Below are 22,606 nucleotides of genomic sequence, written 5' to 3'. Positions count from 1 at the left end.
TAGGGCTATGGCTTCAAGCATGTGGTCACATATTTTTTTGTGTGGTTGTTTCTTATCTTTTTTGTTTCCGTATTCATAACTAAAAGCTTGAAGTCTGACAGGAACGCGAAAAAAGTACAGTGGTACCTCGACATACGAGTGCCCTGACATACGAGTGTTTTGAGATACGAGCCGCCGAGCGAGCGATATTTTGCTTTGAGATAAGAGCAAGATTTGAGATACGAGGAATCGCACACTACACCGCTGCACACGACCCCAACATGCGGGGCGGATGTTGGGGTCGTGTGCAGCGTCTAACAGTTTCTCCCACCTCAGACTAGACCTCAGTCTGTGTGCTTGTTTCACTCGTTTTCGAAGCATTTTTGATAAGTTGGGTTCGCGTTTTTTGCTTTTTGTACATTTACAAAACATTATCACATTTATTTTTGTAACCATGGGTCCGAAGAAGAAGATGATGTCTATTGAATTAAAGCGCAAAATCGTAGAAAAACATGAGCAAGGTGTGCAAGTAACTGACTTGGCGAGGATGTACGGGTGTAGCACATCAATGATATGTTCTGAGCTTAAACAGGAGTTGATAAAGGGTACAACGCCAGCTAGGGGCGTTACAATAATTTATAAGCTCCGGACTTCTCTCCATGAAAAGATGGAGAAACTACTGATTGTGTGGGTGACAGAGAAGCAGCTTCAAGGAGGAACCTTAACACAAAGCATCATGTGTGAGAGGCACGAGCGATTTACGGTGATTTGCTGAAGCAGATCCCACACACTTCCACAAACAAAGAATTTAATATGTTTTTATAGAAAATGTATTTGTTATTCATAAATAAATGTTTCTTCTTGTAAATACACTTTTTCTTATTCAAAAACACTTAAAAAAACATCTGAGGTGGTGTTTTGGGAGCTGGAACGGATTAATGGCATTTCAATGAATTTCAATGGGGAAAATTGCTTTGAGATACGAGCAATTTGACATACGAGCAAGGTTACGGAACGAATTAAACTCGTATGTCGAGGTACCACTGTATACAAGTCACGTCAGAAGTATACAGGGCATGGGGGATAACAAGAACAGTTTGTCACCAGTTCTCTCCCCTAAATTACTGCAGCGTGAGTAACTATGGCTGCTCGGGGTGACTTGGAGCGTCGACAGAGATACTACGCCAGCAGTTTTCACAATCATACTTTACAATCATCGTCAACATGATTTCTTAAAATAATCTAATCAAAGAAAAATGTTAAGGTGGATGACTAAAATGGCAGCAACGTTAAATCCTAAGGGTAAGCTTATTTTTCACCCTTGCTGCAAGTTAGAGAGTTGGTATGTCGGACTTTCATTAGTTTAATCACTTTAATGTTTTGTTTGGTTTTTTTTTTTTGGGGGGGGGGGGGCAGGAATTAATAGAAACTTTGTAAAATCGAACATTTATTGTTACCATTTAGATGCTTGTGATCAGACATAGCTTTATTGCTCTTTTTGGTTGTGAATCATTTTGATATAGATTATTATTTTGTAAATGCTAACTTTCATGACTTTTGAAGCATTTTGAAATGAAGGATCGCTTCTAGCTTAAGTCTTTTTCTCCGTTATTTATAAATTCTAAACCAAACCAATAATATATAATTGGCGAATGTGCAGAATTGATTATCAAGGCAATAAGGTTTTTGTATAATCAATAATGTTTAGGAAGGAATAGTTTGAAGTTTTCACTATAGTACATTCACTACCATGGTCAGTCAATGATCAGTTTAGGAACAAAATTCAAGAGAACGCAATTTTAGCATTAGAATTATGATAAATCAGAAAAATACCAAATACGACACACTTGAGTACCAAGAAAGATGCAAAAATTCTAATTGTCATCTGGGATAAATAAGGTCATATCTCAAAACAATATCAGTTTTGGGTTGTAATTAAAAACAAAATTGATTGAACTCAGAACTAGACATATTTTGAAAGGAGTTGGGTAATCATGATGTCATCTGCTTTTTGTAATTTTGTGCAATGGCAGGTTCTCGTAGACATACTGATTAATGTTGTCAACTGGTCTACCATTATCCAAGTTTTTTTTCGTTCTTTCTTTTGAAAATTAAAATTTGTGCTGAAAAGAAAATAACACAATAAACCCATATCATTATTTTGAGATAAAAGAAAATTTTATAATGAGAAAGTGTATGGTTACAGTGTATCTAGGTTACGTAGTCTTGTAAACTTATTATTATAACTGGCCATAAATTGGATAATGTAAACAGGTCATCAGGACAAAGATAAAAACTTTATACATACAAAACTGGATGGATTAAAACTTCCATCATAAAAAGATGCATTTTTGAAACAGATGATATGGCAGTAAAACCACTGGTTTTAGCTACAGAGGTTACTAGTTCAGCATAGATACCCCATTTTTTATGCCTAGACTGTACTGCATTGTGTTGACACTCTGCAGGGCGTATTCTAAAAGGGAGCAGGACTACACCTGTACCAAAAGTAAATAGAGCTCCAAACCAGCAGAACAACGCCAACATTTCTACTTATATTCCTGAAGGAAGGCTAATTAACTCATCTCGTTCAGAAACATGGCTTCATGGTGGACCCCAAATCCTTAGAAACAACAGCAGAAGTGGTAGAGCAGTCAGGTATGAATCTCACATTAAAACATTATCCCTGTCATGAAACTGAAATGACTGGCATTGAAATAGATATGACAATATTTTCCTTAGCTCTATTAATAAAGCAAAGCTAAAGAGAAAAAATGAATAGATAGATGATTGGCTGGCTGGCTGGTTGGCTGGCTGGTTGGTTGGTGGTCGGCAGTCGATGTTTTATTCACGCAGAGAGTGTTGTGTGTTGTAGGTTCCTCAATGAACTTTCTTCACTGTCTAGTGATAAGCTTTACGAATGTCCTGCCAGACTTTGTTCCTAACATCAACAAAAGCATAAAAAGTTCATAATTGTGTTTTTGTAATTTTAACCTTTAGCATAAAAATATTACTTGTAATTTGTTTTTACATCAAACAGTCGCCCCTATTCATCTAACGACCGCCCTATCAACATCAAGTGTTTTGAAGATGTTGCTGCCTACCTTAAAGCAGAGCAGGCTAAGAGAGTGGTCATTGTTGCAGGTGCTGGCATCAGCACACCTAGTGGAATACCTGATTTTAGGTTTGTTGATTAATCTCTATTATTTGTTATGATACTATTTTTATTCAGAAGAAAGGTTATGCCACACAATTTACTTCAGAAAAGTTAAGGCACATCTTTTCTACTGTATTTCTTTCATTTTTTTCCCCCACTCCCCCTTCCTCACTCCCAAACACAAACGCAAGATCTGTTAATTAAAGGGAGATTTTTAAATTGTTGGTCTATGGTTATTTTGGTCTTTGGGTATGTCTGTTTAGTATGGAGTCACTTTGTAAAATAAAACACTATGGTCAAAAGGTCTAGGGTGTTAAGCGACATTCATGAATGTCAAAGCTAGATGCCCTATCAGTGCCAGTACTGATGTGTTTTCAAAAATATAAAATCTCCAAGATGAAACATAGAAGAAAAAAAGATAAATTGGGGCAAGGATAGGAGGTGGCAAAGTAGTTGGTCCTGTTGGGAGAGCAAAACAAGAAACATTCCTAATACATGTAATATATTTAGCTACAAAGTGTTATTTTTGAATATTCTTGTTCATGGCAATAATTTTGGAGTATGTAATTTTTACAGGATACATCTTTGATTTGAATGGCGAGTCATTAATTTTTGAATTAATTTGTTCATTTATCAAATTATAATAATGGAAATATATTTTCTGTGTAATTATACAAATTTTAAAATTGTCAGATTTTTTGCTGATTCAAATTCAATATTACAAATTCTTTAATGACACAGTTATTAATTGTACCTGTTTTAAATGATGTGTCACCTTCCATTTCTTTTTTAAGTTTAAAATTCTTATAATGGCAAAATTATTGATGTTTTGGAATGAAGCACCACCATGTAACTGCTGAATGTTTTTATATTACAAAGGTCACCTGGAACTGGCCTTTATGACAATCTCCAGCAGTATAATATCCCTTATCCAGAAGCCATATTTGACATTGACTATTTCAACTATAATCCACGACCATTTTTCACCCTTGCCAAAGAGTTGTACCCATTGGGCACATACCGACCAAATTACATCCATTACTTTGCACGATTGCTGAACGACCGGGGAATTCTCCTTCGGATGTATACACAAAACATTGATGGCCTTGAACGGAGTAAGTCTTATGCGAGAGAAATTTTTTAATAATTAACAAAAAGTTCATCCAGAGCAATGTTTTCTTTCTCGTGCTCTCCACCCTTCCATCCTTTTCCTTTTTTTCTCCCATCCTCTCCCTTCTGCCATGCTTTGCTGTTAAAGAACATTTTGATTGGCTTGCAGATGTCATAAACTAATGAACTAAGTAGTTAATAAATGCCTTCTTAGTTAATAAATGCCTTTGGTCAAATGGTCCATGATTTAAATTATAACATGACCTCTTTAATACCAGCTTCTTATTGCTTATTTTTCATATACATTTTTTTGGTTCAGAGGTGTCCTGTATTATTGTGTTCACCTGCTATTTTATTTTAAAGCAAGTTTTACTAAAGTATCTGGCGGTACTTGATCTATAAACTCTGAAGCTCTAGTTTCTTGCCAGTATTATCAGTGTTTCAGCCCTCAGTGTATGCCAAAAGTTGCACAGTAAATTTCGGGGAATAGGGGGCAAAGGGAGATAGCTCCTTCGACAGAATGGTGCAACCATGAGGGTTTTTGCTTGCTTCTTTTGATATTGTTCACATTTATTTCAAAGTCCCTTTGTCCTGATGCAAGTAGAAAATGTCAGATTTGTCAAAAAATACTCTAATGTGTATTCAGTATTCTGGGATGCTAGGGCTCTGCCTCCATGCGCTTTGTGACCAGATGTACCTGTGGCTGTCTATCATAATTAGCTCTCAGCTAAGCTAGACCAGATCTTATATGGTTTCAACATTTTTAAGGTTTCAGAGCAACTAAAGTGCAGTTTTGCAGTTTGTTTTTTTTAAATCAGCAATGCACAAGGATGACCCTGTTTAGCTTTGATAGAACAGCTGTTAGCAAGGGTCTTTTAATTACCCTTTGCTTCATTTTCTGTTGTTTCTTGCTTAAAAAAAAACAAAAACCCATGTAATATCTAGAAGATGCATGCTGAAGTATTCACTAATTCAATACCTAGTATACAGAATTTTTTACAAGTTCATATTGCATACAGTGATGTAAACAAAATAGAGGTCCATAACAGTCACACCATCCTTTAGAAATATTTAAGGCTTACAGCTCTGTGAAAAACACTCATAACCCCAATGTGTTGGCGAGTGAGTTCTCACTTCTGCGGTCTGGTCGCAGATGCGCTGTACAGGTATGTCGAACGAACCGTTACCGTAACTCGTTCATTCCGCGTGCAATTCACTTCTTCAATTCCAATAGCTGTGATGATGTGTCAGCCTGAGGTGACCTTGTGCGGGGTGCCCACTGAACCTCCTGTTGCTGTGTTACTATATGAGTGGGTGTGTGTGCACATGTGTGTGTATGTCGCCAGAATCTATTCCTTTTAATCTCCTACATAGTCTTCCCTCTAGTTTGCTGGCGTGTCATCATACCTGTAATTGCCCTTGTGGATTAATAAAGTTGTATTGTATTGTATGATAGGCAAAATAGATGTTGTCAAGCACTTAAAACTGAAAGCTAAAGGGAGGTAACTGTTTAGTTGCAGGCTTGCCTCCAGACAAACTTGTAGAGGCACATGGAACCTTTGCTACAGCCACCTGTATCTCATGTCGGAGAAGATATAATGGCGATGACATTAAGGTATGTCTCCTCAGAATCTGTACAGTATTTTCAAAGCTGATGGGATGTTCAAAATATGACAGTATATCAGACTATAAATATGTATTAGTTTAGTTTTAGTTTATTCTTTGTTACTCCTCGAGGAGCATAGGGTCGCAACAACACCTCACCAGCAGACCCATAAAAATGTATAACTTTAACACTTTGATGTTCTATTGGCTTACGTTAACTTCTTTTGAACTTATCTTGAATTACATTAACAACTCTTAAGAATCATCTGTTTGATGTACTGTTTGCAGAAATGTTATGATTTTTATATCAACCTCTGTTTCTTTGCTGGTAATATGTTTATAATATGTGAACAAGTTTGTAAATGTGTTCAGGACAGTATTTTGGCAAACAAGCTCCCAATTTGTAAGACTTCATCATGCAAAGTAAGTACTGAAATTTCACCTGCTACAAGATTCATATTTTGACTTGTACACCTGTGTGCAGATGTGCATTCAGATAGCAAAGTGATATGGTTTGATTAAATATGATTGGAAATTTATCAGATTCTTTTCAGTAGGCATATGATGTTGTTGTGGTGTTGTAGTTGGGAATTTCTCGCCAGAGATGTCTTTGCATTCACTGATTTTTTTTTTTTTTTTTTTTGGTAGCAAATTTTAGAAAATTATAATTTGTTATTGTATTGTGCAGTATTGATACATTTCTGAGGAAAATATAGATTGAAACAGCAATGAAAAAAAATGTTTGTTTGTGCAGATATCATAGTGATAGGTAGAATCGGTCCTCATTCTCATGCTGTCATTTTTTTAGGGTGTCATCAAGCCTGACATCATCTTCTTCGGAGAGGAACTGCCAAAACGTTTCTATCTTTACCTAAAGGATATGCTGCAAACAGACCTAGTTCTCATCATGGGTACTTCCTTGGAGGTAAAACATTTGCTGTTGGACAGGTTAACATTGAGCAGTTACATTTTCAGAATGAGAGCTTGAAAATGGATGGGGAAAAAATTGTTCACATTTTAGTTACTTGTATTAAAAAAAAAATGAAAGAAACTTCATTTAATATTGTATTTGTTTGATCTAAAGGTTCAGCCGTTTGCTGGGATCATTGATACTGTTCGTTTCACTGTCCCCCGAGTCCTTTTCAATCGCGATGCTGTTGGACCTTTTTGTAAACATAGAAGACCAAAAGACTTCGTTTCTGAAGGTAACATTTCTTATATGTGCAAGTTGATGGAGGTTGAAAATGTTTTATTTACCATCTTTCTTTGACTGCTACAATTTTGATTTAGATGAATCTTTCTGAGAAATAGTGAAAATGCTTTGACAGTGTTGAAAATACATGAATTGTCTAGTAGACGCTGCATCTTGCCTTTTTAAATTTTCTATATAGGCTCTCCATGATCTCTTTCTGGCGAATTAGTTTCACATTTAACAGCTGAAAGAAAGCAAGATAGTAGAAGCAGCGAGACTTCAGCAAACTGTGAAGGAAGCAGACTGTGAAGTGCTAGTCAACTCCCACATTGTTATCCCAGATCACTTTATCAGCATAGTATAAGGAGTTTCTCAAACTATCAGTCACATAATCAGGCAAACAATTTACTTAGCCATATCCTTTAAATGAAAATGGGTTAAAAAGTTGCACACAGTTTTATATTGATGGTGATTTCAGGTGACCTCATTGAAAAGATGCAAGAGTTTGTTGACATGTCAGGGTGGAAAGATGATATGATTGCTCTTGTCACTTGTATGGAGGGAGTTTTCAAGACAGTAAGTCTTTGTTAACATGGAGGACATTGTCTTATGCTAAATAGAAACATCATTAATTTCTACTTTCTACTATGTTGCCTACTTTTAAAATTTATTTTAGCTTTTAAAGACTTAAATGTATCTTTTAAATGGTGGTTGCATCCCTCCATTGTTTTTATCACAAAGTTTGTTTGGACAGTTAATAGCTTTTATGTTTGCTTCTAGGCTTTCCCTCCACCAGTTTCTGCATCCAAAATTAAAGGCAAACAAAAGGCTTCTAATGCAAGACCAAATCAGTTGGCAGCTATGTGGCGACAAAATGCTCCAATGAATGAATACTCAGAGTCAGATGACTCCAGTGACACAGAGTCAGTATCAGAATCCTCTGAGGACTCAGACACCTCCACAAGTGAGGAAGAAATTAAAGCAAAGATTCCTGGTGGTAAGAATAAGAATTCTCAGGAAAGCAGTGTCCATCTGAGAAGCAAAGATGCAAAGGCTTCAAAATTAAGCAACAGCAACATCTCTGTCCCTGACATGGGTCTGCACAAGTCAAAAGAAGCTGAAAAGAAGCACATTAAGGAAAATACTGGTATTAGCTGTGGTGATGGTGCTCATGGAAAATTGCTGATTTCTAAGACTGTCAGTCATAATTTAAAAATCAATGGTGGTCTAGATTGGGGTGTTTCTAGAGACAGTAAAGGGCAAAGGCATTACTCCCAACATGCAGAATCTCGCATTGGTACAGACTTGCACAGAAAACTCAGTTTGCTTAGTCTGAGAGCGAGAAAAGATAAACAGGATGAAAGGACCAAAAGCAATGTCATCGCCAAACAACTGGCAGCCAATAACAGAAAGCCTCCTATAGCGCCCAGAAAACCTTTACAGCAGAAGAATGAAGCCACTCAAAGCACTCCTTCAGGCAAACCCAGATCCAAAAGCGTGAACAGAGTGGCACCGGGGAAAGCCAGCTGCAGTGCAACAGCAGACTTCAAGTTTACCCATCCACGAATAAAGTCAGCAGTGCCAGGCCTTGCTTACCATCCTACCCATGGGAGTAAGCCTGCCCCATTCAGTACCCGGATGCTTGCTGCAACTGAAACGCTTACAGATTCCAGTAGTTCAGATGATGATGATGGTGATGGCAGTGACAGGTATAGCGATGACTCAAGTGATGATTCTCGATGATTATGTTTTGCTATGGTTGTTCAAGCAGTAATTGCAGTGCGTGTCATCCTCCCTTCTTCCTAACATCCCTTCCCTGTTTCCAGCTTTTGATATGTACTAGATGGATGTCTCTTGTCATGTGATCTAATGTCTCAATATTGCCAAGAAAATGGGCAAATCCATTTTTATTTGTTCGATAGTAATGGCTTATCAGTCCAATTGCAATAGAATTCTAGATGCAAAGGCTCTCATTTTATACGCGTAATTTTTCATAAATTTGTGTCGGGGGGAAGGGGAGAGTGGGTATTTATGATTAGATCAACTTTGAACAGACTTGTTTTGTATATGCATATTCTATTGTTTACCAACCATTTTACTTTCTTGGGTCTGCTTAATAGGGATAAAGAGCAAGTTCAGAAGCAACTATGTAGTGGAAATGCAAAGCCATGGTTTAAGAATAAAATTCCTTACCAGTTCTCTTCCCAGCTTAACCCACATAAATGCTTTTGTAAAACAATGACTTTAATGAAAATTTTCATGGGTTTTTTGCTTTGAAAAAAGAAAAAATTTGTAGGATCAACTTTCAGATGACAATATCCTGACCAACGTAAAGTGCTGGCATTCAAACACAGTATAGGTATTTTTCATTCCCTCAAATTAAATTTATGTGCTCGCAGATTTTTCACCAACACAGTTAAATTTTAACTTATTTTTTTTTGTGTCCATACTTTCTGATGCTGCCTTTATTTTCTACTTTACAAACACTCATAAATAATAATAATATTATTATTGTTATTAATATAACTTATTATTTCATAAGAATCTGTTAAGATTCTGATTAGATGCAAATCCAGTGTCAAAGAATTGGTGCCCTGTAAAAAAAATGACTTTTTCATCTGTAGCAGTTGTTTTCTGTTTTGAAAGTCCTCATCTGCCACTTTAGCGGATTTATTGGGGGCATTAACCCTGCTTGTTTTCTGGAAATGCTGCCATTTTTACCTGAAAACTGAAAGCAGCATGAAGTTGAAAAAAGGCCTTATGTCAGGAGCTAACAAGGAATTGTGAAAGAAGTTGTAATCAGTCTCTGACATTTGTTATGCATTTGGCTTTATCTTCTTTACAGCATTAAGATTTTATAGCCAATTGCTTGCTTGTCAGAATAATTTTTAATAATGTTGGGATCCAGTAGTCTCTAAACTCCATTGTTGGCGTATCTCTTGCATATTTTTATACTTTATGATTACGACAGATTTGTACTGCTGGTGGTAGGAGCGACATGAAAACTGGATGCTTTGATCGATAGTGTGTATTTCTTAATTTATATGGCATGCATGTGATCAGTGAAGTGAATCATTATCTGCAGTCCATTTTGTTTGATTTTTGATGGCATATTTTCTTAACTCTTAAATAACATCCTATATACAAATTATAAAGAGTTTCTAAAGCTCACAATTCATTTATTTCATTCTATTTTCTGAGTGTAGATTTACAACCTCCATCCCTCTTGGGGTTTTTACCCCCTCAGAGGTGTTAATACCTTTTTTTTAAATATCTGACCTTAAGAAGGTTTGCTTTAGATGTCTGGTGCTGATGTGTCCTTTTTGTGGCCTGGCATGCTCCTTTTACTTAATCGTCCCTTGACAGTTTCTTTTGCATGTCAGCAGATAGACATAATAAGGTGTCGCATTTTTAATAAGTGTTTGCATTTTCCCAGTGTGTGAGATGACCTATTAAACACCCACCACCATGCCTACCTGACTCTATAATTTAAAATATAAATTAGGACTGGGGCAGTTTTTTGTTTTTGCTGGCACACTTTTTAAGCAAATTTGGCCTTTTTTTCACATAAAGGATTAATCCAATGGCACTTCTACATGCCAAATTTGTCAAACTATAATTTTAGAGCAAAATTAATCTAATTATTTTTTTAAGTAGCCAAGATCTCTTAGAACTTTTAGAAATTTTTGGAGGTGGATGTCACATGTCTACAAAGAGTTGATTGTCGAGATTTGTCATGGTATACACTACAGATTACGTTCTATTTGTGATGGTACTGATATCAGTAGACATAGATACTTATGACAAATTCTCTGTCTTGCAGCTTTAGATACATCTTGTTTTTACAGAAGAAAACACTTTACAACTGGGATTTGTTAACCAAGTACCTTTAAAGCACAAGCTTTAATCAGTATTGAAGAGTGTGATTTGGGGTTGGGTTGTATTCTTAACTGTTGAAATGGGTAAACCTCCTGTTATATTGTTGAAAAACTTGTGCAGATATTTTTTATATTTGTGGTTTTGCTTTAATATCACTGTTTAAAGATGTGATCTGTAAATGATGGTGGAAGTCTAGTAGAAAGCTTGTATTTGTCTTTTGACAATGGGTAGTGAGCATAAGACCCAATGAGTTGCCTTAAGACTGTTGACAGTAATCTGTGGAATGAGTGAACCATTGGTTTATTGCGAATTCCATAGGGAGAAGTTATTATTGCAGTGATTAAAACTACAATGGATTTAGTAGTTTTGTCACAATTGATGTGAAAATAAAGAACATTTTATGTTCTTAGTTGTATCTTTATTTGAAATCAATAGTACACATGTTTAAAGATCGCCATTACTATTTGAACATCACAATAATCCATTTAATGGTGAAAAATAGCTACAAGACCTTATGTAGTTTTATTCGTCTCTTTGTCTTTCAGCATTCAGTGTCACAAAAAAACTGTAAAATGTATCTAAAGAGTAGTAATGTTTAAAGCACAAAGTTTTTACTCATCACTTATTGATAGCACCAGTTGCTTAACACAAAAATATGCAGTATTTTGATATAATTAAAAAGATATGTCTTGCACTCAGGTTAACTGCCTTTAGAAAAGCTTAAAAGCTGAGATTTCTTTTTTCATTTTCTTGTGGACAAAAATGTGAATTTGGGATTTGGATAATCTAAAATTGTTAGGAATCTTGAGGTTTTTTTTTCAACAATTTGAAAATTGTGATATTGGTATTGTAAATATTTTTTTTTCTAAGCAGAAACCATGTCATTTAATATTTATGCAATATTGTTAAGATATACAGTGTTAAAATGCCCTAACATGCTGAAGTTGCTACCTTTGCAAAGACACTCGTTTTTAAAAATCATGTCATTTCCTGCTTGACTGTTTCTATCAAGTCTTATTACTATGTCTGACAAGATTGTATACACCATTTCTTATATCATAATGAAGACATTTGGGCGTTTTATTTTATTTTTTTGTTGGTGGTGGTTATATAGTGAACCAGCTGCTTGTGAGAACTGGCTAATGCACATTTTTATATGGTTTTCTCTGCAATCAAACCAGAGCAGAAAGCATGAATATGATTTGTACTCTGCTGAAGGACACTCTATCTCTCAGACATCAAATCGCATTTCTAGAATATTATGCCGACAGTGCTGTTCCAAAATTAATATATCAAAAAAAATTTAATGCAGAAAATACTTTTCTGAAAGAAAAAAAGTTATCATTAGTGTGTTAATTTTTGGAGATGTTATGCATGTGTTTAGCATAAGCCAGGCTGGAGACAATCGGCATTTATCAGCACAGCCATGCTAACTCTGTAACTGCTGTGACTGATTTTTGATTATTGGAATGACTGCAGGGGTTTAGATGAAAATGGTAATCTACTCCCAACACAACTTTTGCTCGTTTACCTTTTAAAGTTGCTCATTTGTTTTCCAGTAATCTTAGATGGCCTCAGAAGTACATCCAACTGGGTAACAGTTTATTGTTTACAGCAACAGGGAATGAATTTGCAGTTTTAAGCAGAGATGTCAAAAACTAATGCAGCCATCAAAATAAAGTGGTTTATCTTTACATTTGTTCAGCACCATTGAACTTGCAGTAAAATGGAATGTTACCTAAACTGAGCATCTCTTAAATGATCATGAACAGTTACCCTGCGTATGCACAATTCCTTCAGATCTTCTTTAGATGCAACTAAAATACAGAAAATTACTCGAAGAAGTTGGATGTTGAAGGTGGCATGGTGGGTCTACATATCTGTAAATGCCCATCCCCTGGTTCGTGGATTAGCGTGTTTGCATGAAGTAGGTAAATATTTAAAAGCGTGCATGTGAAGTGTTTTACTTTGTATAAAATGTGAATTGTTATCTGTGTTTCCCCATTCATACATAGACTGAATGTTTGCATAAACTGAATGTTTGCATTTTTTACAGAGTGCCTACCCTGTCAGTAATACAGCATCCTTTACTGTTTTGCTCTTCTTTCGTTCTACAGACACATTTTGAAAATAGATGATAAAAGTACAAATAAAACTTAATATAATGATTTTTATTTCACATCAAAAATGTACTATTCTTTTTTGAGCTTGTAGCAAAGATGCACCACCTTTTGAGTTTTCACCTTGTCACAATCTCGACAACTGACCTGAAAAATTAAAACTTTTTAAAAAGGAGAACATTTATATCTTACAACAGTTTTTAAAAAAATTATGCAACTATCCATATGCTCTTAAAATTTGAATGATTGTGAGACAATAATATCATTTGTTTTGAATTAAAAGTATTTGCTCTGCAATGCCACATCTGTAGAAAAATATAACCACTGGGGGAACTGACATCCTTGTAACAAGGTATAAAAATAAAATAAAATAAAATGGAAAGTCAGGCTTATTACTTAAAAAATACAGACTTTCAATGAAAGCATTATCTACATGACTAAAACAGTATTATCGCATTCTGCTACATGAAGAGACAATAGGTACCCTAAGCTGATTTTTTTTTAATCACAGGCGAAAAATAAATAGACATTTTTTCATCGCAATTTCAACTACAAGATGTTTTTATAGCTCAAATAGCTTCCAAGTTATGGATTTTTCAAAATACTTTAATTTCTGAGGAATGACAACTACTACTATAATAGTTTTGTTTTGGTATTTTAGCATGGCCACCAGAAAAAAACTTGTTTCTCTCAAGAAACTGGACAGCTGCAGAATTTGGCAATAAAATGTTCACAAGCTGCCCATTGTAGTACATGTGTTATGATGGGCAGCTTGTGTATATTTTATTGCCAAATTGTGGTTGTAGTAGATGGTCAGTTACTAGCTGTGCCTGCTCAAGATGAGCAGCATAGCTGCTAGTGATATGTCATCAGTTGTTTCACCTTCAGCTACCAGAACTACAAGTTCAGTGGGAGGGACCTGTAGGTGGTAGACAGTCCCAGAAAATGTCAAGGCTCCTTTCTGGTTCAAGACAAGTTTGTGATTACTGAGTGGATGTAATCCAACTGAGCTAACCCAAATATGGAGCACGAAATTCATTTAGAATGCATCTTCTGAATCGGCCTTGAGACTTTTACAGTCCGGTAAGGCCTGCCATGTGCTTCTTTTTAAAAAATTGAAATCTGTACAAATCCCCTGTAGTATAGATCCTGCTCTATGGATGTGAAATGAGGACACTGCTTGCAGACATTTGAGAACAAGTGCCTAAGGAGACTGCTCAGGATCTGTCACAAGAAACATAAAGCCTGTGACTTCGTACAAAGCATGGTTGCCACACTCATAGGACACAGGAACCTCTACTTGCAACAGTGAAACAACATAAGCCGGTCTGGTTTGGCCATGTCACTTGGCATGACATGCTCAGTACTGTCTTTTAAGGTATCCTAGAGGGTGGTAGATGCCATAATGGGCAGAGGAAGAACTGGCTTAAAAATATCAAAGACTGGACTGGTCATCTTGAGCAGGATCTGGTAATGCCCAAAACAGGCATAAGTGGTGAGTCTTGTCACCTGATGAATCTATCCATGTGCTCCCCACAATGACTGGTAACAGTCAAGAGGAACGACTGATTACTACCTGAAGCTTCAGAATTTTCATGTCATAATGCTTACTGTGAAAACTAGCAGCTGTTTCTCCCAGAGACCACAGACTGTCCAATAGTTTGTTTTTAACAATCAGTGCTTGCAGGCACTCAGAATCTGCAACCATACAAAAAATCCAAATAGTCCCTCACCCAAGAATGAAAATTGGGTGATCTGCTTTGTACATTTTAGGCCAAAAAGATAAATATATCAATTACCTAAACAAGACATTGTTTTTGCTTTTTAAAGACCTGGAACATTCCAGACACATGACAGTGAAATAAAACTGCAAGTTACAGCATGACTTTCCATTACCTCCTGTTACTAGGAACTTGCTGATAATAGGCCACACAGTGCACACTGGGATGCTCATATTGATATGTGGAAAACTAGCTCCAGATGAGTTATCCCTGTCGAACACAAAAGAAAATTTCAGCCAATGAAAGTAAACCTGCATTACAAGGTTTTCGATGATGGTGTAAAATAACAGTTTAAATAGGCTATTGGGAATAGTGCAAATCGGATAATTTTTACAGAGGTTTACGCTTTAGAGGTGGATATCAAACATGAATGGCTTGTCTTCACCAAGTTCAGCAAAAGCAACTTTTGTCTTAAAGACCTCCTCACATAATTTGCTGAACTCAATGAAATCGCTCACCATGCAAATGATATTGAAATATGCCTCAGCAAGAGTTAGTCCATGATGGCTCCATCAGAAGACAAACACTTTTTATAAATTATGTGTTGTACACAGGCTAAGAGAAACAAATGCATATTAACTAGCTAAACTGTTCGGCTTTATTTAACCATGTTAAAAGAACTATTTTCTATGATATTTTGCATACCATGAAATACTTGCAAGAGGGAACATGTGGTGGTGATATATTTCAAAGAATGTGAAGCATTTTAAGTTTACATCTTACACTGACTTTACTTATTGTGAATAATCCCAAGTGTTTATAAATACTTAAAGTTGTGTTTAAGTGATCTGACAATATGACCTGTTATTGCGTGCAATTTGCCCGAGCAATTTTCTTCATCCCTTCAATATGAAACAGCATAAAAAAGAAAAGCTAAGGCTTAATTAAGGTAAGGATAAATTTTTTCATAAGAGATATTTTTGAGAAGGTATGTAATAAACCACTGTATCATTTGTGATTATTTACAATCTAAATTCATATTTACAAGCTATACCTTTAAGTTCATGAGAATTCATGTGTTCGCAAAATAGGGATGGCCTTTAGGGGCAGAGAAGTTAACAACACATGGCTCAAAAATTAAACGTTGAAGGTTTACACGCTACCTTGTATAATTTGTTCTCTCTTTGAAACTTACAAAACTGTGGATTTTTACAAGCTATCGGTTGCCATGGAAATGATTCAAGATTGTGCCCAAACAAACAATTTTAAAAGCTTGCTTTTTTTTTCGGTCATAACTCACTCAAAATTCTTTTGGAAATGGTTAACCTACAAAACTACTATTTTTATTTAGCCAACTTTAAAATGTTTAGATACATATAAAAAAGACTCAATCAAATTTTAGAATTGAATCACATGTCAATGTCAGGTTACAAGGCTTTGAAAAGAACAAACTGTAACTTAGCAAGAAATTGAGAAAACAAGCAAAAATATGTTGATAGTCAAGTAATTTTGTTTGATGTAAGCCTATCTGTTAATTTAGGTATTTAATGAGAAATATAACCATCGTTTTAAAGTATTCCCACCTATAACTTCAACTAATAAAGATGGATTTGTTTCCCTTTTAGAAAAGTAAACATGGACGTTGTTGTGTGTCCAAATGTTGACAAGGATGCAAAGAAATAAGTCCTTAAAAAAAATATGGCTTGATTAGTTATCTAAAGGTTTAGCATCCACCAGCCTAATAAGTATTGCAATTTCTTGACTCTTCTTGTCTAACATTTGCCTCGCATATCCTTTGCGGTTTGCAAGCATCAGCCACTAAGACTCTGTTATCACCTTTCTTACTCAGCAGTGGCAAGCTGACATATCAAAATGCAGCTCCTTAATCAAGGAAATCAATCCTTTCATTAAAATTTGATTTTAATAAAATCACCAACTGCATAAGTAGTTGAGCCCTCACGAGAAAGGTCTTGGAGCCACGTGACCTATTCATGGACTTTATATTTACATTATGGAGTGTACCAGTCTTTTATCAGCTGCTCATCTGCCATTCCTTTGCTACTATTACATTTTGTAAAATCTTTTTCTACCATTTCTTGATAACAATACAAAATAAGCACCTCGTATTGCAGACAATGATACCCAGCAAACGCCCCAAACCATCAACCAGAGCGCCCCCACTAGCTCCTGGATGTACAGCGCATGTAGTCTGCAGACACATGTATCTTGGCTAGTGAATCTAGACATAAAATACTGCATGGCTGTAATATAGCTAGAACATACCATAAGAGCATGAGATCTGTGCAAGGCTTAAGGAATGCAGAACAACATGCACTTCAAGAAACTCAATAAATGCAACCTTGAAAAAAATGCTTTATGGGATAGTGTTTAAAAAAAATGCCAAAAATGTGTTTTAATCATATAAATATATGCTGACAGTCCTAGTATGTACTGACACTTATGGCTGTTTCCAATGCCAATGAGAAACAAATAGGCCTTTTCATTCTTTATCTGGGCTGGAGAAAATCATTAGATGACAGTCATTTTGATGGCAGGAATGGCTGTCAATGGTAAACACAGGTACAGGCAGCATCACAGATTCACAAATCAAGGTGATGGCAACGGTGACTACAGGAAGACTGATAAGTAAAAGTTGATTTTTGTTAAAAGAACACAAACCCTCCCTGTAGAGCTTGAGGCAACAAATGACTATCATTAAGGTGCACCATTCCTACTATTAAATTTTTACTTCTGTATTCATTGTTTAAAATAAATGAGGAAGAAAGTACATAAAATAAAAATGGAAAAATTCTGTATTAAGAAAAATATTCTCTCGTGCCTACCTGAACCATCACTGGAATGTGTTTAAAATGCAATACTTTTGAGATGACCCCTGAGGTCACAGAGGGTGCAAGATTGTGCTCAGCGCCAAAAACACCATAGCCAACTGCAAAAACTTTCATTCCTGCAACAAATGCCATCTGCATGTTCAAAATTTGTGTGTTTGGTGAATGAGAGATGTCTATGTTCACTTGATTACACACCATCTAAATATCTAAGTGTTGGATTTTATCTAAAAGATCATCCATAAACTACTTTTGTACTTTGTGAACTATATAATACTATTTTAGAAGCAGCCAAATTAAACAATTTGCTCCAACCAGCTTGTTCAGGATGACCAAAAAAAAAATAATAAGTAAATTAAGTTACTCTTGGCCCTCACCCACCCTCTCACTCTCTTACCAACAGTAGGCTTGGCACATTCTACAACATCTTTCTGCATGCCAAGCTGTTGTTCTCCACAAGAAAGTCTGACAAGGCCTAGATCAAATTGATGGTGCAAAGGATGCTGTCGATGTATAACCTCTGTCTTGATAAGCCTGTCATCAGAACCAATCTTTGCCTCAACTGCAAAAGTCAAAAACAATGGAGAATACTAGCATCACTTGTCTGACACAGTAACTCTCCCATAGCAGCAAAATTTCAGATGGTGTGGTAAACGAAAAGATAGTTTCAAAAATGCATCATAAGCATCTAATATTAGAATTATGTCCACCCAAATGGCTTAATGTAAAATAAACATCTTAAACATGTTAGTTGCCAAAAATCCCACAGTGGGAGGGAATCCACTGTAAGACGACTGTGCAGTCTCCGCATAAGGAGGAGAGAGCAGTGGACAGGTCGTTCAGTTTCTTGTCTCTGGCAGTCTGTAAGGCCTGCAGGACAGACAGTGCGTCCGTAAAGAAGACGACGTTGTTGGAGGTGTCTGGACTGTTTTCAACGTGGGTGGCACCGGTCTGAATGGCAACTGCTTCAGCCTTGAAGCCGCAGACACTCTTGCCAAGGAAGGATCCAAAAAAGAGCAGCAAGACAGGTCCACCACCTACAGCGAAGTCAAATCCATCATAAAGGCCAAACAGCACAACCAGTGGCTGCAGCAGCACCCACGTTTCAACCGAAACGACCCATACTACCTGCTTACAAGAGCTGAGCAGGTCATTATTTTCAGGCTGAGGACAGGCCACAACCGTCTCAATTACCACCTTTACACCAAGCTCCGAATCGGCCAGACAGACCAGTGCCCGTGCCAGACAGGCAGTCAGACAACAGCACATCTACTGCAAGAATGTCCTATGCACGAAGAACTCAGGCACCGCATTTGGACTGATGAGACGCCAGTATTGAGGAAGCTACACGGCAGCCTGGAGGACCTGCGGCGCACAGCATCATTTGTGCAGGAGGCAGGCGTGTCCATTTGAGTGAACGACGAAGAAGAAGAAGAAACATGTTAGTCTGTAAGAGAAACTCAACTGGAAGAGCTAGCTGCATGATCACAAATTAAAAATAAAATGTGGACAGAGACAACATTTATCTATATTATGTAAGGTATTCTGAAAAGTGCTGTTGTTTAATTCCACCTCACCCCAAGGTTTTCATAAATGTTTCAAATTTTTCACATCAAATGCTAAAAATTATAACTCCATACCTTTGCCAGCAGCCACAGATTCTCTGATAATGCAACAAAATGGTAGGGAAATGGATACATGAATTAATTAAAAAACAGTATTTTGAACACAAAAAAGATGTCATCTCTGTACCTGGGAACAAGTTAGCATCCTTTATAACATGACTGCATGTCAGAACCAGCCGTTCCTTCTTGCCTATTATCACCCCTGAGCCCCACGTCTTTCCAACTTGCAGCAGCACAGTGACAGGAAATAAGGGCATATACCCTGCATGTAACAAATCATAAAGCTAAATCAGATAAAATATATATTCACAGCTTAAGCAAATGTTCACAAGTCATACTGTTCCTACTATCATCCACATCTTCCACTTCACTATAGTCTTTAGTTTATCAATTTCAATTAGCACACTAGAAGTTTCTCAATAAAGAATAAGCAAATGAAATTTACCCCAAAAGCATGCCTCAATCATACATTTTACAAACATGATGATTTAAAATAACTGGGGTAATCAACTGACTTGCTGGCAGGTAAGAACACAGTATGGGCAGAGCATATGTAAACTGTTATAGTGCTGTCATACATTTTACGCAATCATAAAAAATGGTTAAAATAACAGCATTACTGTTATGCTTCCACTAGAATGCTACGCCCGACAGGTGCCTCATCAACTCTTTAACAGTTGCCATTCCCACATACAAGCATGTCAATATTTCCAATTTTATTTACCTAATAAAGATCTCTCTCCACCATCAGAAGGTGGAACTCCCCTGATGTAACGGTGAATACAACTCATTTTATCAGTTGGCAGACTGTCTAAAATTTTATCAATGGCACATGAGATGCAAAAGCCAATCCATTCATCATTCTTCCAGCACAGAGATGCTACAACAATACCTGTCAGATATCTGAAGAATGGAGAAACAAATCCAATGACAAACAAATCTGCTTAAATGTAATCAAACCAGCAAACAACAAAATGGTTTTTTTTTGTCTGCTGAGACATCTATTTAACCCTTTCCCTGCATGTCGCCACTTATCTGTGTAAATGAGTTAACATGCAGACTAGCTGTCAATGATGAAAACTTAAAAATTGCAACCACAATAGCAAAGCTTGTTAAGATAATAATGTGCTATTATTATAGTGTTACCTTTTGGAATGGATTATGGTGTAGAGTGGGGCTCCTTCTCCACCAGGAATGCATCTTGCATCAGATAAAATGAGGCAATTGTCCCTTCCTGCTAAGTTACTGATTATTCCATGACTATAAGAGTTGAGGAATGCTTCTGGTTTAAAACCACCAAACGGAGTAGAACATATTTCTACCTGTTCACCAATCTGACAGTACTCTGCAGGACGAACTACCTCTTTACTTTTGTATGGAGTCCAGTTATGTAGCTTCAACAAAACAAAATAACTCAATAAGCTGTGCATGTCCTGGTTCTGAGTGTCATCCAGAACTGCATCATCTGAATTTTGTTTTTCACCCTTCCTATCCACCAGTTCCCAGGAGGAATCTGGCATCAGCCGTTCCAAAGCACTTTGGAATGCTGAACACTTAAAAATGTCTACAATGCTAGCAGAAAAACTGACAAAAGAGTGCACGTCACTTCTCCACTTGATGTGTTGCAGGTCTTTTGAAATCTGATTGTCAGTTGAAACACTTGTTACTGCAGTTTCAATAGACGGAGTTTCATGCAAGTTTCCAGTCTGGTTAGAATTCCACAAGTCTGGAGATTCCTCAGCAAGAACTTCACACATCAGGTTCTTATTATTAATGAAAGTGTTTAACGTATGTTCTCCCTGATTTAACCTCAATCCTTTTAGAAGACAAGAAGCAAGAATGGAGCCATGAGAAAGAACATACCCAATGGATGTATCAATCAGAATTCCACAGCAAGAACCTTTGTTTGCATGAATATCCCCATGGGTAATTGTCACAACACAGGCTGGTTTAAACATTGTTTTTCTTTTGTTAGTTGCCATTTCTGCAAGTGAAAAACAGGGGAGCAATAATTCTTTCTTCTGTAAAATTGTAACCTGCTTGAACTCAAGATATCACAAAGACTAATCGAGAAGCATTTAATTTACATATAACATACAGAAGACTATCAAAGTGGAGAGAAAGTAATTTGTTTTTAAGTTAATAATATGTGAAAATTTAACCTTTAAGTGCATAAATAATTCATCATGGACATGAAATAATTATCCAATGAACCTGAAGGAACTAACACGTATCATGCAATAACACCAAATTGAAAAAAGTGCACTAAGGGCAGTTTTTCTGTTACATCATCATGACTATCATTCTTGCATACTGAACACTAATTCTTGATTCCTCTGAAACTGTTGTTGTCAAATTTAAAAAAAGCGAATGCAACAATTTAAACACTACAATTAAATTGGCACAGTGCATTCAAATGTTCATTTTTTAAAGTGTGTAAAACGTCCCCGGCGGGTGGTTTCCAAAGGGTGTAATTAGATATCATACAATCCAACTGTTGTATAACTTGAAACGATCTTTACCTTTGATATTTAAAATCCGTTTGATGTTTTCTTTCTATGATTTTAAACATCATGGAAGAAACCATGTTTCCACATAAATGTTGACATTCATAAAACGAATGAAAACACATCATCCTATCGCTTTCAGTTATTTACATTTACTGAAAAATCTACCCTGGTGTACCCTTCTATTGCGAAAACGTTCTATAGTTACTATTCGTGGCTACTACGATTAGTGTTAAGATGAGCGCATCGATCTCCGATAGATGTAAACATTATCGTTGGAACACTAAGTTTACAAACCTGATTTATTTTCGACACCATGCAGTATATAGCTCGCTAGGATCTCACTTCTTCGTAACTCTCCCCTTTTTAATCGCAAGTTTTCGACTGATGACTACAATCGACATTTTTGTTTGTGCGTACTCCAAAGGAAATATGCATCACGAAGTTTACTTATTTACACATCCGTGAGATACGTATTATCGATTTACAAGTACACAGATCGTTCTTTAATTTACGAGAGAGGATTGCTGTCACCTCTGAATTTGATCTTCAAAACTCCGCGTTATGTAAAATTTAGGTTCAGTTCCGCAACAAAGGCTGGCGTATTGAGAGTGGGCGGGCCATCAAGCTTGCACCGTAAAGCCCCTCTGCGCGCACTACCACCCTCTCGCCTTGTTGCCATTCTCTGTTACCAACACCCGGCTATAAATGGCTGCTTTGTGTGTCACTGTCGCCACTGCCAGTCACGCGCTCTGACGTCATCACTTTTTGAGTAGACGAAATGCATCTGGCCGAGGAGGAATTTGGCTGTGTTACGGAATCTGGTCGTCTTCTGATGGCCTTAGATATACGCCCCTTAACTTCA

The 22,606-nt window shown here is 36.6% G+C and overlaps 2 protein-coding genes across 5 annotated transcripts; one reads left to right on the top strand and one right to left on the bottom strand.

Annotated features, from left to right (window-relative positions):
• The first annotated feature begins 1,089 nt into the window (after positions 1-1,089).
• Positions 1,090-12,912, top strand: LOC112559032. The gene is made up of 10 exons (XM_025229873.1): positions 1,090-1,281; positions 2,448-2,637; positions 3,020-3,163; positions 4,016-4,251; positions 5,761-5,861; positions 6,224-6,274; positions 6,660-6,776; positions 6,936-7,056; positions 7,522-7,619; positions 7,824-12,912. Exons 1-10 carry the CDS (start codon positions 1,236-1,238, stop codon positions 8,784-8,786), a joined length of 2,067 nt encoding a protein of 688 aa, XP_025085658.1. The 5' UTR covers positions 1,090-1,235; the 3' UTR covers positions 8,787-12,912.
• Positions 12,913-13,072: 160 nt separating this feature from the next.
• On the bottom strand, positions 13,073-22,604 carry LOC112559033 (peroxisomal leader peptide-processing protease-like). Of its 4 annotated transcripts, XM_025229878.1 has the most exons (10): positions 22,039-22,598; positions 20,381-21,218; positions 19,959-20,137; positions 19,362-19,496; positions 18,007-18,171; positions 17,607-17,728; positions 16,884-16,972; positions 14,939-15,033; positions 14,654-14,740; positions 13,073-13,189 (listed from the first exon to the last, which is right to left on the bottom strand). In XM_025229878.1, the coding sequence occupies exons 2-10, from the start codon at positions 21,214-21,216 to the stop codon at positions 13,170-13,172; spliced, it is 1,728 nt and encodes a 575-aa protein (XP_025085663.1). In that variant the 5' UTR covers positions 21,217-21,218; positions 22,039-22,598; the 3' UTR covers positions 13,073-13,169. The 4 variants fall into 4 exon arrangements, 3 of the variants coding, with proteins under 3 accessions (XP_025085663.1, XP_025085659.1, XP_025085662.1); XM_025229874.1 differs by lacking the exon at positions 13,073-13,189 and having other exon boundaries at positions 14,027-14,740; positions 22,039-22,604; XM_025229877.1 differs by lacking the exon at positions 13,073-13,189 and having other exon boundaries at positions 14,027-14,740; positions 22,276-22,604.
• Between the last annotated feature and the right edge of the window lie 2 nt (positions 22,605-22,606).

The sequence above is a fragment of the Pomacea canaliculata genome, linkage group LG3 (genome assembly GCF_003073045.1).
Source record: "Pomacea canaliculata isolate SZHN2017 linkage group LG3, ASM307304v1, whole genome shotgun sequence".
NCBI lineage: Eukaryota > Metazoa > Mollusca > Gastropoda > Architaenioglossa > Ampullariidae > Pomacea > Pomacea canaliculata.
The sequence above is the reverse complement of the archived record's forward strand: the minus strand, read 5'-3'. Positions and strand labels throughout refer to the sequence as shown.

What these genes read in the sequence shown, in the direction of transcription:
- LOC112559033 (XM_025229874.1), bottom strand. Translation starts at nt 21,216, where the DNA reads ATGGCAACTAACAAAAGAAAAACAATGTTTAAACCAGCCTGTGTTGTG. An exon ending in GGATGCTAACTTGTTCCCAG is followed by an intron (nt 18,172 to 19,361) that starts GTACAGAGATGA and finishes TGACTTTTGCAG; the next exon opens with TTGAGGCAAAGATTGGTTCT. An exon ending in CAAGTTCCTAGTAACAGGAG is followed by an intron (nt 14,741 to 14,938) that starts GTAATGGAAAGT and finishes GTATGGTTGCAG; the next exon opens with ATTCTGAGTGCCTGCAAGCA.
- LOC112559032 (XM_025229873.1), top strand. Translation starts at nt 1,236, where the DNA reads ATGTTAAGGTGGATGACTAAAATGGCAGCAACGTTAAATCCTAAGG. An exon ending in AGAAGTGGTAGAGCAGTCAG is followed by an intron (nt 2,638 to 3,019) that starts GTATGAATCTCA and finishes TACATCAAACAG; the next exon opens with TCGCCCCTATTCATCTAACG. An exon ending in TCATGGGTACTTCCTTGGAG is followed by an intron (nt 6,777 to 6,935) that starts GTAAAACATTTG and finishes TTTGATCTAAAG; the next exon opens with GTTCAGCCGTTTGCTGGGAT.